The 13,835-nt window shown below is 39.7% G+C and overlaps 1 protein-coding gene across 1 annotated transcript in view; it reads right to left on the bottom strand.

Annotated features, from left to right (window-relative positions):
• Positions 1-13,835, bottom strand: part of CSMD3 (CUB and Sushi multiple domains 3) — a 710,986-nt gene that overhangs the window by 260,600 nt on the left and 436,551 nt on the right. The window contains exons 17-19 of the mRNA XM_066624387.1: positions 8,512-8,706; positions 7,136-7,274; positions 2,129-2,316 (exon numbers count right to left, since the gene is read on the bottom strand). Of these exons, the coding sequence (XP_066480484.1) occupies positions 2,129-2,316; positions 7,136-7,274; positions 8,512-8,706 (522 nt within the window). The remainder of the gene's footprint in view (positions 1-2,128; positions 2,317-7,135; positions 7,275-8,511; positions 8,707-13,835) is intronic.

Below are 13,835 nucleotides of genomic sequence, written 5' to 3'. Positions count from 1 at the left end.
AAAAGATGGAGATAGATTGCTTTATAAATTCAAGTAGAATTTAGCCACTTGGTGACATCACGGAACCAGTCCATAGAAGTTACTTATCTATAATCATGACTCCATACATGCAATGATGACATCTGAAAGCAGTTGAGCAAAACAGAGCAATTGCCAATTGGTTTGCAGTCATCAAATAAAGAAGGGTGGGGAGGGGGGCTTAAAATGCTAGAGTCTATTTTTTAAGGAGCAGGTCCTACCATGAAATCGAGCAAGCCCAACTTGTTTAGAGAAAAGGTCACTAACTGATGCTGTAATCCTGAACAAATTTACCTGGCAATAAGCTCCACGGAACAAAATGGGGACTTGCTTCTGTGTAAACATGTATAGGATTGTACTGTGAGAGATTTCATATTTACTAAAACACAATTTATGTAATGAGTCATTTACAATGAGTACAAGAGACACATGGCTTTTGAAACTTAACAGTTTCAAATGCACCTTGAAATATGCCTTAAAAATTTTTCTTCCTCTTTGTGCTAGAAGAGTATTAAAATGAAAAAAACTCTGAGACTCATATTAAAAAAAAAAAAACATGAGGGATTTCATTGTGCTTGATATTGCAGTCAAAGAAAAAAAGAAGTGAAAGTAGACTTACATGCCTGATGAATAAAAACTTACAGTGTTAGAAAATAATTTAATAGCCACATACCCATTGGAGGGGGAATACAGCCATGTAATACTTGACAGACAGCCCAATCCTATACCCAGACAGTCCACAGTATGCAACTGTGCCAATAGAATACATACTGCATGCTATGGTGGGTGAAGGCATGATCAGATGGCCAGTGAGAGGTAAGTAAAAATATATATTTTAGTTACCTTCCAGTAGGTCACAAGATCGCCAATTTATCTCTTTTGACCAATGTCAGCTTTTTGCTGACTTAAAAGTCTGAGGAACAGAACAGGGCAAGTCCAGGCCTAGAAAGGGGAATGAATCTTATATATGCATCTGCTCCTGGGACCTGCCCTTGAATCCCCCCCCCTTGTCGGGCCCACTCACTGTCCTGAACCGCTCACAAACCACTCCCTTACCTGACCCAGTGGAGCATTTGAGCAGTTCTGGCATGTACATGGAGACTCTGGCCATTTCTGCTGGCAGCTTCATCGCACACAACAGTGGTGTGATGTTTGTGCCATCACTGGTTCACTTACTACATTGGATCGTGAAATCCACTATCATAAATAGCCCATAGGACTGGACCAAAAGTCAATAAACTTGCTCTACAGTTCTGCTACTTCAGGTGTTCCACACTTCATCTTCCTTTCCTTCTCTCTCATGTCTAACTCTCTTTGCCTATTTGACTTGTCTCCTAGATTGCATGCAATCTCTTGTTTTATTTGATATATGTATGGTACACAGGCATTGTAATGACTATATAAAAAATAATTGTTATCATTATAGAGGGAAAATAAGTAAATTACAATTTAGTTTTAATGAGAAGACATGGAGTTATATTTCCAAAATTCATACCGTATTTACTTGGTTTAGAATATGACAATTCAGGCATTCTGAGCCTCACAGAGGCAGCATATAGTCATGCGCTATCTCTGCGAGGCTCAGAAAAGCCTGTCCCCGAACTCCCCCTTGTCTTTGGAGACTTCATATAGTGTCAAGCCTTGCTTGATGATGAGGTACCAGTTCACATCCCTGTCACTAAGTGACTCACGACTATAATTAGCAAAGATCCCAGGAACATTCCCCCCCCCCCAGGAACCTGAGTGTTCAATATAGACATCAAGCACCTTGGAACCTTCTTGTTCCCAGTAAGCTATTGCAAGTATGATGAACAACAAACACATAAAAGAAAAACATGATTGTATTAAGAAGGGCTCTCCAAACCCCGGCCCATGGACCAGATCCGGGGTTTAGAAAAAGCCCTCCCCCAATGAGTGGTGCTTATTGTTCTGCATCCCTGTGCCCAGATCAGCTTGAAAGAAATGCAAAACGGTAAGCACCACTTGGGACAGGGAACAGTGGTATCCAGTTTGGAGACTGCTGGTATAAACAAAATAAATGAACTGTATTTCAGACTCCTGCTATAAAAGGACAAATAATTTACACATTAAGGAGGCAGAAATTACGTACTTTCATAGTGTATCTTGAATCCATTATTAGAACGGCTGTTGTCCGTTGTAAACAGCAGGTAAATGAAATTACTGCTACTGAACAGAAACTGGGGCACTTGCGTACCATTGTAAGATCCAAGAAGTGGGGACAGAAGATTTGGTCCATCATGCACTTCTAGGACATCGTAATTGAGTTCTGTCTGGAATCTACATTGGAGAAACACACACAGGTAAAATATACCCAAAGACCATGCAAATATAAAATTGATACGTTAGATATGATACATCTAATATTTACAAGAAGCTTACATCTTACATTCTATACCTCATTCACAATAAATTGTGCAACTACTAATGATGTACAGATCTTACTTCCACTGAAGAATTATATGTATTACTCTAGACCCAAATCCTAACCAACTTTCCAGCACTGACATACTGTACCAACGGAGCATGTGCTGCATCCTGCAGTTGGGTGGCAGTCACGGAGGCCTTACCTTGGTGCTGGAAAATTGGTTTAGGATTGTGCCCCTAGAAAGACAAGTTTCAGAAAGGCAGAAGCTCATAGAGCTTAATGGTAAAATATCAAAGTTTGAAACTTATTTCAGTCTTGAGGTCATGATTCTCTAATGAATTTTAGCTTTGTTGTTTACAAAATAAATCACATGTCCATAAAAGAAACATTATTGTAAGGGCAATCCTATACATATTTACTCAAAACTCAGTCCACTACATCCAACGGGGCCTACCCCTAGGTAAGTGTACATAGGATTGTAACCTAAGTTACTGAAAGCTGAAAAAAAAGAAGCAAGGCACATGTTAAAACACATTTCTTCCTTGAGCATTTTTTAAAAAGGCACATAGATCGCGCAACCATTAAAAACAAAAATCTCAATGCCATCTCTCTGAAAGCATCCTATTCACTGAAGCCAAAGCACTCATCATAACAATCTAATTCAAAGAGCACAATTCTAAAGATAGGGCATTAATTAGCATTATGAAATGTTAATAGAGCAATCTCTTTGGGCCACTCATTCACTATAGTAGTGGTACTCAAACTTTTCCAGCCAGTGGCTCCCTTGACCCCCGTGGCTGTTGGCCATGACTCGCCACCATGTTCCTGAGGGCTGGAAGTGACATCATTAAACAGGAAGTGGCCAGAAATATTAACTATATTAATATTAATTATATTAATCATATTATCGGCTATCAAACTTGTAAGCAGATTCCATAGGATTGTGCTGTTTATCTCGTTTACAGTGAGCCGTAACAGCACAATCCTATGAATGACTACTTAGAAGTAAACCCTAATGAGTTCAGTAGAGCTTACTCTCAGGTAAATGTGAATAGGATTGCAACCTTACAGCCCAATCCTATCCCTAGCAGTGGCACCAAAATAGTGACTGCTGTGTCCAGCGGCCCTGCTGGGGCCACCAGAGGGGTCGTTGGGGGAAGAGGACTTGCAGCACTGCTTTCAGAATGGCTGCCACCAGCATGCTGCACATGCCACCAGCAGCGCAGACCAACAGCAGCCAAGTTGTCTTCTGCTGTCATAAAACCCTCCTCCTGCATAGAATTGGATGGTAAGAAACCGAGAGCTGAACTTAATTCCCGTTTGAAAGAAATTTCTGTTTGAAATATTGCATATTTCGACCCAGTACTGATTAGTCCTTCCACAAAACCAGATCACACAACTGAGAATAGAAGACCAGTATAGGAAGCAATCTTATGCTCCTTTCCATATCCTAGCAATTTTCACATATGTACATATGGTCAGCATTTTTCAACAGGTGATATGTATACTGGCGGTGGTACTTGAGGTGTTTTCCAGTGGTAAGTGTGGCTCCTGGGGACTCTTGCTGCCCGGCAACTAGACTATGATGCTATAAACAGCGGGAGGAGGCTTGACTTAGATTTTGTGCACTTGAAAAAGCACACCTGTTCACCTTGAGCCTCTCACCACTGTTTGTAGCATCACATCTGGCCTCCCAACCAGGAAGTAACTGGTGATAACATAATCACGAGTTACTTCCAGTGGTACTTAAGATAATTAGACAAAGAGAAAAGTTACATCAGGGGACAAAGGTTGAAAAACATTGAGTTAGATTAAACTATGAACCTCAAAACAATAACACAATAGAGACACACTCAGTGATCTTTTCACACAATACTAGTTGGCAACCTTCAGTCTCGAAAGTCTCTGAAAGGTGGTTCTGGAACAGCGTCTAGTGTGGCTGAACAGGCCGATTCGGGAGTGAATCACACAATACAATTAAACCATAATTTCTATGTAATTATTCTCAGAAGTGCCCCCTTTAGATATAGTATTTTATTTTTATTTCTTAGTCATTATCATCAGTAGTAGAATTTTGTAAAACACTTGGAAATTTTTTCACTGGTAACTCAAAAAGATCAGCTAGAAAGTTCATACCCTACATTTCAGTTCAAAAGGAGGATGAAGAGATGACAAGTGGAGATTTTAGAATAAATAATTTATAAAGCACAGATCCTTCAAAAATGTGGGTAATTGTTCTTACCACTTTCCTTTTTTTGAGAAAAGGTAAAGCAGACAAATCATAAGGAAGAAAGCTAAGCAATAAAGCAAAGATTTTTTTATTTAAAAAAAATTTTTAAGGAGGTGAAAGAAGCATAATAAACAGGAAAAACAATTCTACAAATAGAGAGAAGTAAAAGAGTAGACAAAAACCAACACGATGACAAAAGAAAGTAGATAGAAAAAAACAGAAATAAGAAGAAAGATGCAGAGATTTTTTTTTCCTCTTTCATAGGCAGCTCAGTCCTAAACTGTGCTGGTGCAGAGGGGATTTAAAGGGATTTATTTCCTCTTACCCTGAGTAAAGCCCCACCCATCCCTATAGAGCTTCTTGGAACCGTGCCAGCTATTTAGCTGGCACAAATCCAGGAAACACAGCATAACACTGTGTAGGTCGAGAAGGGGATTAGGATACAGTGGAGGTCTGCTGATCCCAACCCCCTTCTGGGCCTGATCCACCCCAATTCCACCCTCTCCTACCCAAAAATGCCCACTCCCCACCTCCAAAATACCTCCCCACCACCCTCTCCCAGCCCCTGCACCACCCAGTGCAACCTTACATGTGCCAGCCAACGCTGGTCCTGGATGCAGTGCTGGCAGGCCAGCATAGACCATTGGGCCAGTGCTGCCCTAAACATGCTTTAGGGCACGTTTGCAACACTTGAAGCCTATTTAACTGTGACCTGGGCAGGATAACCTAGGCAGGGTACCTCCCTTTGTGGAGTGGAAGGGCAGAATATAAATATTTTAAATAAAATGATAATTCCTGGGACTACGTTGCTAGTCATAGAATCATAGATTTGGAAGGGACCTAAAATACCATTGAGCCCAACCCCCTGACAATACAGGATGTCCCTGACAGGTGGCTGTCCAGCATCTGCTTAAAGACCTCCAACACTAGAGAGTCAACTACCTCCTGAGACAGGTTGTTTCACTGCTGAATAGTTCATACTATCATGAAGTGCTTCCTAATATTTAATCAAAATTTCTCTTTTTTACCATCTGTTCTGGTCCTTTCCTCCAGAGCAAATGAGAATAAATCCATTCCATCCTCCACTTGTTTCTGCCTCCCCTGATATTTATAGATATCATATCAACTTTTAACTATCACTTCTCCAAATTAAACTTACCCAGCTACTCACAGGACATGATCTCCAACCCCTTCACCATCCTAGTCACTTTCATACATTTGAAGCCTACATTAGGCTATTAACACATTTTTTTAAAAAAAATAGATCAATTCAATTTTTTCTGGTCCCAAATGGGTTTTGAGAATTCAAGAACTGGAACATAACACTAGAAGCATCTCTTATATCTGACCAACATACAGGCACCTGAATAGATGTGCTTTGAAAAACAAGGATGTGTGGAAGCTGCTCAATGAAAGAAAACAATGTGAGGTGCCCCCACTTATGATAATTTCATCATAAATTCCCAGCGAAAGAGATAAATGGGATTGGTATAATTGACCTATTAGTGGAATCCTGTTGGAAACTGCTTTACACATAAAGAGATGAAGTCCCACAATTCTATTTCAAACAGCTATCCATGCACTTGTATCCATTTTTTTAAATGCACTTAAGCCTAAAACAATTTCATTGATTTATTTTAGCTATTGTGAACCTGGCAATAACAAGCAGAATAAACTCCTCTTTTGCATTTTAGTTTCTTGTTAATTTTATATTATCTAAGAGTCAGATTCAAGGAAAGTTATAAAAGCAAACACAATCACATTCACTCTTAGAAACATCAATCAGTCTCTTTTGTGCTTTGATGCCCACAGGATTTACAATTTACAGCAAGGTACATTTAAAACAGAACTCTAAAAGCTGGTGTATTGTTCAGGAAAATATTATGCCTCTTCTAGATTGGCATGTGTTGTGTTTTCAGACACTGTCTTCTTCTTAGAAGGGAAGTAATTATGTTAAGATATTTTAAAAGTTTTGCTGATCAAATAATTTACAAGCTTCACATTCAAGAATCTTTAAATCTGCTCTTAAGCTTTGTCATTGCAGTGTCCTGGTTCTTCAGAGCTGTTGGCTTCTCCAATAGTTATATTTTAGACACTTTCTGACAAAGTGATCCATCCAGGGAACAACAGTGTTTTAAAACTAACATAATTAAAGTCAACTCATTTTAAAATGTAGATGGAAATTATATTAATAATTAAAAAAAGATTAATCAATCCTAGTCCTGAGAAATGCAAAAATCTAGTCTAGAGTTCTTTGAACTTTTACCAACCTTGCTAAGCAAAGGTCATGATTACTCAGTTGCTGGTTATGCCACAGTACTATTGCTGAATCTATGGATCAACAGGATTAAAATGGTTAACTTTTCAATAGTCAAAAGCAAAAAAATTGAATGCATTTTAAATAAAAATTAGTTTGCTGTTTATATAGTAATGTGAATAAATAATTATACATTATTATACGTTAAAAGAGGAAATATAAAGAAAAAAGTGTTTCTCAAGACCTTTCAAATGTAATTTTGATAGAGTGTCCTGGTTCAGCTTCAATCACCCACTCACAATTCAAGGAGTCTTTATAATACCCAGGCCAGCCTGGAGAAAGGATGACTCCACTAGGGGAAGAAAAATGACCACCACATGGAGCTGAAAAGAAGAAAATAAAGACTCATTACTCCCGGGTCAGAATCATTGGAGTCATGCACAGAAATATAAAAGAAAAGCACAAATGAAATTGCACATACACATAGGGAATAGTCTTGTGGTTGTCCGAGTATTGCTGGCTTTTCTTTGAAGCTTTCATGGTAAAACGGGCTAGAATGCTGAAAGAAGAGATCTAGGCAATGTGATGTGGTTTGCATCAGTGGTAGATTGCAAGGGGGCAAAAGGGTGATGGATTTGGGGAAATTTCACTGAGTCTGCCACCTCCACCAACCCCCTCCAGTCCACCGTGGGGACAACCGGCACTGATCCACCAAAAGCAACCAAAAAGTGTCACATGCTCCTTTTGTAGTGTCTTAAAAAAAGAAAGTACAAGACTTCCAGTTTTATTAACAGGCAATGCATGAACAAATGACCTCTTTCATGTGTGCAATCTCTTTACATCAAACATGGAAGTTCTCCACTTCCACAAAGAAAAGACTTGAGGAGCAGGGTAAGTGCAGCAATTTTTTTTTTCTCTTGTGTACAGGCACTGGACCTCAGGTGGCATTAGATGGTTTCTGCTGTTGTTGCCACAGATTCTGAAATGATGTCAAAAACAATAGACCACACTGAAATCTGGTGGGTGTATCCGGACAAGGTCTGGTTCCAGCCCCTCACTGTATTCAAACAAATACTACTTGAACCTGTGCCAACTGTACTCTGATTCCCACACCTTCCTCACTCTTTCCTCCTCCCTCCCACCCTCTGCATTGACTTACTGGCACCAGGGCTCTTTCCCCGCCAATGACACATGGACCAGGTCATTCGCAACTTGGGATAGAGGCCAGGTCAGGCTGAATGGTGTGTCATGCTTTCTGACAGCCATAAAAGACCTTGTGTTGCTGGAACACTAGTTCCAGCAGTAAAAGTTCCTATTACATAGGATTGGGTCATTACTTTTCAGCAAACATGCATAGGATTGAGCTCTTAGTAGACTTAGCAAAATGTGATTTTTCAATCCTGTTATACCAGTGACTACAAAGAATCACTTCATGGTGAAAAAATGGCTATGTAACTCAGGAAAGGAAAGACACAATGAAGACAAGTGTATATAGTATACATAGTATAGTGTTTGCATGTGTGTGTGGGGGGGGAGGAGAGAGAGAGAGAAACCATCAGCTTAAAGCTATATGAATACTTTTCAAGCACGACAACCTGGAATTAAATAGATCCATCCTACCTCCACACTTAGGAATGGGTCCACTCCACATAACTTTCCCATCCATCAATACACAAGTAATTGTTTCAGTTCCTTGTGTTTTAATAAAACCTTCTTCACAAATGACAGAAATTGAACTTCCCAATTGAAAGTTGTCACCAAAGCGTCTTGCATTGATGGGTATACCAGGATCAGGACATTCATTGTGTCCAAAGGCTTTAAAACAGAAAGTAAAAGATAGAGAGAATGTGATAAGTTAGGAAGCATAGAGTAATGGAACCTTGGTAACTGTGGAATAAATACACAAACACTATAAGTGGAAAGGATAGAGAAGAAATTTTTGAATATAATCACATTGAAATTATTGTATCATCTGAAGAGCAAACAAAATGGGAAGTGACACATATGTAACGATTGTTATTTCATTAACAAAGGTAATGCTATTTTTTCATGAATAATTGCATATTATGGCCGACACCTCTCTTTCTCCCTCTCTCTCACACACACACACACACACACACACACACACACACACACACACAAGCCATGATGTGTATGTGCAACCTCCTGATTTTAGAAATGGGTTATGTCAGAATGGCAGATGCAAGGGAGGGCACCAGGATGAGGTCTCTTGTTATCTGGTGTGCTCCCTGGGGCATTTGGTGGGCCGCTGTGACATACAGGAAGCTGGACTAGATGGGCCTATGGCCTGATCCAGTGGGGCTGTTCTTATGTTCTTATGTTCTTACACACACATATCCCTGTCTACCACTACAAGTGTATACAAACACAGTCTCAGGCCTGGGTTTGTCTGGTCCAGAATTAAACCAAACTGGGAAAATGTATACTCAAGAAGTCAAAATGCAGTTTATGGCTGTTTTGGAATTGTTGATTGGATAGTGGAGTTAACAAGCTCAAAGTGCAGCTATGACAACACTGAGTTTTCTAAAAGAATATAGAATTTCATTAAGAGATACAGGAAAGCAAAAACTGATGTAGTTTGCATATAAGACCAGTTACACAGGAGTTTAAGTCATTGTGGATAAGAGAATATTTCTAAATAGGTCTGTTTGGATGGGTACATGTTAGGTGATGTAGGGAAAGAGTGAATCAGAGTCAGGTTGTAGCTGCGCAGAGTTTCTTCTGCCAGAGATGACCAAATGGGAGAAAACAAGATAATTTTGTGGGAGTTTTAAAACAAGCACTGGGAGAATGGAGGATTTTAGAAGGGAGGAGGAGGTTGTTATAAAAGCTAAATGAAAAAAAGAAAAAAGGCAACAACCTAAACAATACAAATTTTACAAGGGTATAGGAAATTACTACAGTGAATAAAGAAGGTTAAAGAAAAATATTTTATAGAGCCACAGTTAAAAGGTGACATTTGGCAAATAACGAATTCTGAAAACAGTCTGTGGAAATACAAATTTTAGTGGGAAAATGTAAATGGGTACTCCTGGTCCCCTGCAAATCTGATATAAATGAAAATATAATTATACTTCACAAACCTTATGTCCTCAGTCAAGAACACTGTTGGATGGGATAATCCGTTGACAACAGTGTTCTTGTTTGAAATCCATCCACAACACAACACAGAACACCCACGCCAACTATATTGCAGCAGACACTCATCTATAAGTCGACCCCACAGATAAGTCGAGGGCAGGTTTTGAGCCAAAAATCACAGAATTTTCTATGACCCTCAGATAAGTTGGGGATTAAACTTAGGGGGGTGTCTAACTATAGTTTTGTCTGATTTTACTCGAGGCCAGATCCTGAAAAATAACCCACCACTAATTGTTACCTAAGAACTTTAGTCTCTAATTTATTAAAAACATAGTAAAAGATCATAAGATACATTTTTATTCTTTTCAAATTCTGGTCTTCATCACCTTTTTGTAAACACTATCAGAGTAAGTGCACTGAAAACAACATACCAGTAAAACAGTGGTTCCCAACCTGGTATTCATGTACTCCCAGGGACACTCAACAGGACCTTTAGGGGTACTTGAAAAAGAATGGAATAATGGCAGAAAAAGGCAGGTCATGTTCCAGAATGCCTTGCAAGGACCAGCAAGGCAGGAAGGGAGGTAGCTAGTTGGCTTTGAAAGTCCCACCAATAGCTAGTTTTTGGTCATCAATTCATGTATGAACCAGTGATTGAAAACCAGCACAGTAAAAAAGCTGAAACATAATATGGAAAGTGATCAATCACCCAGAATTTCTCAGCACACTTCTGGTGCAAAACAGTGCAAAGGCAGAGTCTTCTGTTCTTCAAACAGATAAAAAGAGAAAACACTTTGATAAATACATGAAGTCTGGGCTTTCATATAGAGGAGATGAGGGTTTGTATTATTAATTACAAACATTTTGCTAATATGAAGGGTACAACTGATGGAAATGGGCTGCCAAAGGAAAAAGGTTGGGAACCACTGCAGGAGATCCATGAATCAAATCCACCTTTAAGGCATCTGGTGTATTAATCCAGAAGCTCTACATACAACCCATAACACATAACTGGGAGTGTGCAATTCAATTCACAGCAGAGAGATGCAGCTGCATATATTTGTAAACCTTTTTACTCAGAAGTAGACCCACTGCTTTCCATGGGTGTTATTCTTAAGTAAGGGTGCATTGAATTGTAGCCTGCTTCAAATGGAAAGGAGGATTCCCATCCTGGTGTTTCAAAAAACAGACCTGCTTTGCAAGTATTTGCAAAGCAGAACCAGGCTGCAGCAGAAGGAAGGAGAATAAAAGGTTAACAGATTGCTTCTAAGGAGCTGCCTGTTGCTTGAGAAACTTGGCACCTGTCTGCCACTTGAGAAACTAAACTTATCAGAGTTGAAAGGCTTTGCCCTCTGATTGACCCGGAGATAAGGCGAAGTGATAATTTGAGCTTGATTACTTGGCAAAAATTTCATACTATACTATAGGTGTACTATACTATATAGTACTATAGGCGAGTATCTATGGTATATATCTGCTATGCAACACAATTCAAAGCGCTCATTGGGTCTGTGCAAGTCCCTTGCGTTGGCCCAGGAGTACCACAAAGTAAGGAATGTTTGCACCTTTTTAGGAGTCAGGGAGGCCAGCGTAAGGACGTGCCCTGGATTCCCCTTGCCAGACCCAAGCTGGTGCAGGAGGTGAGGGAGTGTGGAATGGGGGTGATTTTGGGGTGGCAGGAAGGCAGGCTGGTGGGCTGGCCTGGCTGTTTCAGTGCTGGATAGGATTGGGCTGCCCGCTTGATACACAAAGCTTGTTTTCTATCTTCTCCCTTTTATAGAAGTTGTGCTTCTAAGGCTGCAATCCTATACCCACTTTCCTGGGACAGGGTAAGCCCCATTGGATTGAGTAGACATGCATAGGATTTATTTATTTATTTATTTATTTATTTATTTATACAGGTATTTATATACCGCCTTTCTTCAGTTGTCAGATTTCTCCTCAGAATTTAAACCAAGGCGGTTTACATAGGCAGGCTGTTCTAAACCATTTTTACAATTGAATAGTTCTAGTCTTTCATAGAGCTCCTCGTTCCAGCTGGATTCCTTCCCAGTCTGGCCTCTCTCTGGCCCTTCGCCTCCCATGCTCCACTTGACAACAACTCCTCTCTGCCACCGAGGGTCAGCTCATCAGTATATCAGCATGTCGTCAGTTCTCGGATACTTCCTGTTGTTTCGAACTGGCAGCCTCAGATCTTCAGGCATACAAGGCGGCAGCTCTACCAACTGAGCCAGACCTCTGTAAATCTAACTAGGGTGCAATCCTATTCATGGTGATTTGGAAGTAAGTTCCATTAAACAAAGTGGGGTTTATTACTGGGTAAAAATATGGAGATCAGCCTGTTAACAGTATTCATCTATCAGACACTTCAAAGTCTGAAAGAGTTCACTTTATTTTTCAAAAGGAAAACATATTAAAGACATGCATATATGCAACCTCAGTGAGATATGAAATACAAGAACAAAGGCAGGATGCCAAAAATTAAATTATAAAGTATACCGGGAAGCAAGCAATCTGATCTTAATTTAAGCTAATATTTAGCATCAGACAAAACCAGAAGAAGCAAAAGGAAGGATGCTTACTAGTGGCAAACTAACAGTTTTATATAACAAGCAGCTATGACACATGTCACAGCTAATTTAACTTTAATGCTCTTCAATTACACTCTGACAACTTATTAGTGACAGCACTTGCCACTAGTGTCACTTCAGAAAAAGAGTAAACATATATTGTTATTAATTGCTTAAGCGTGTTTTCAGGTTTTTTAAAGGAAACTAATCCAACAGCCTTACATTCTTTCAGAAAGGCCAGAAAAAAAACAGCAATTTGTTTGCCATATTTGCAAGACACTAAAACATTAAACACCACTTCATCAGTGATGGATGAAATACTACAGCACTGGAGGGGAGAAAACACCATCGCCACTAAGAAATATTAATCTTGCAAGAACTCTATTTTGTGCTGTAATCACATTAGAAAGAAACACCATGGGAAAGCAAATTATAATAATCAAAGAATATGCTTTGCACTTTTTAAATAGATTGATGCTGGTAGTTCTGTCCAGGGAGTGAGATGAGACAAAACCCTTGAAAAATTGTAACTTATATGCACTAGTAGATACTGTAGGAAGCCTGGTTACCAAGCAAACTTCAGAGGGATGTGATCCAAAGTTGTGAAACCTACTTGGTGGCCACAAGTTCAAGAACAGAAATTTGCTGCTAGAGGATAGTCCAAAGAAAGTAGGGATTAAGGCAGCCATTTTCAACCACTGTGTCATGGCACACTGGTGTGCCACGAGTGGTCCACAGGTGTGCCCCAGGAATTTGAGGGAAGGTCATTTATTAGTAGGGCCAATAGGGATGTGAGGCCCCCACAGGCAGCATAGTGTGCCTTGGCAATTATCAAAAACCCGATGGTGTGCCTTAACAATTTTAGTGCCTTATCAGTGTGCCATGAAATGAGAAAGGTTGAAAATCACTGGATTAAGGTAAGGGCAAACAAAAATGAGAATTAGTAATTGACAATAGCGTGAGATGGAACCTTAGAGGTAGCCTCTGCCTGTAGCCTTTGCCAATTAAGACATGCTTCTGTAGTCTTGCTTCATGTTCCACTGGCCTCAGATTGGCCTCAAAAAGGAGCAGGGATTTATGTGATGGTCACAGGACTGTGAAACAGCTTCCCAGTGGGAGTTCACTGGAACACAGCTGTGATGGCTTTCAGAAAGTATTTTAAGACTTACTGCTTCTGGAGAGCACTTGGGAACTGACAGAGGGCATTCCTGCTAATTAGTGCATTTTATTGTGCATTACATTTTAAGGGTTTTTTTGTTTGTTTTTTAAATA

Source organism: Tiliqua scincoides, chromosome 4 (assembly GCF_035046505.1).
Source record: "Tiliqua scincoides isolate rTilSci1 chromosome 4, rTilSci1.hap2, whole genome shotgun sequence".
Lineage (NCBI taxonomy): Eukaryota > Metazoa > Chordata > Lepidosauria > Squamata > Scincidae > Tiliqua > Tiliqua scincoides.
This window is presented reverse-complemented; position numbering and strand designations above follow the sequence as displayed.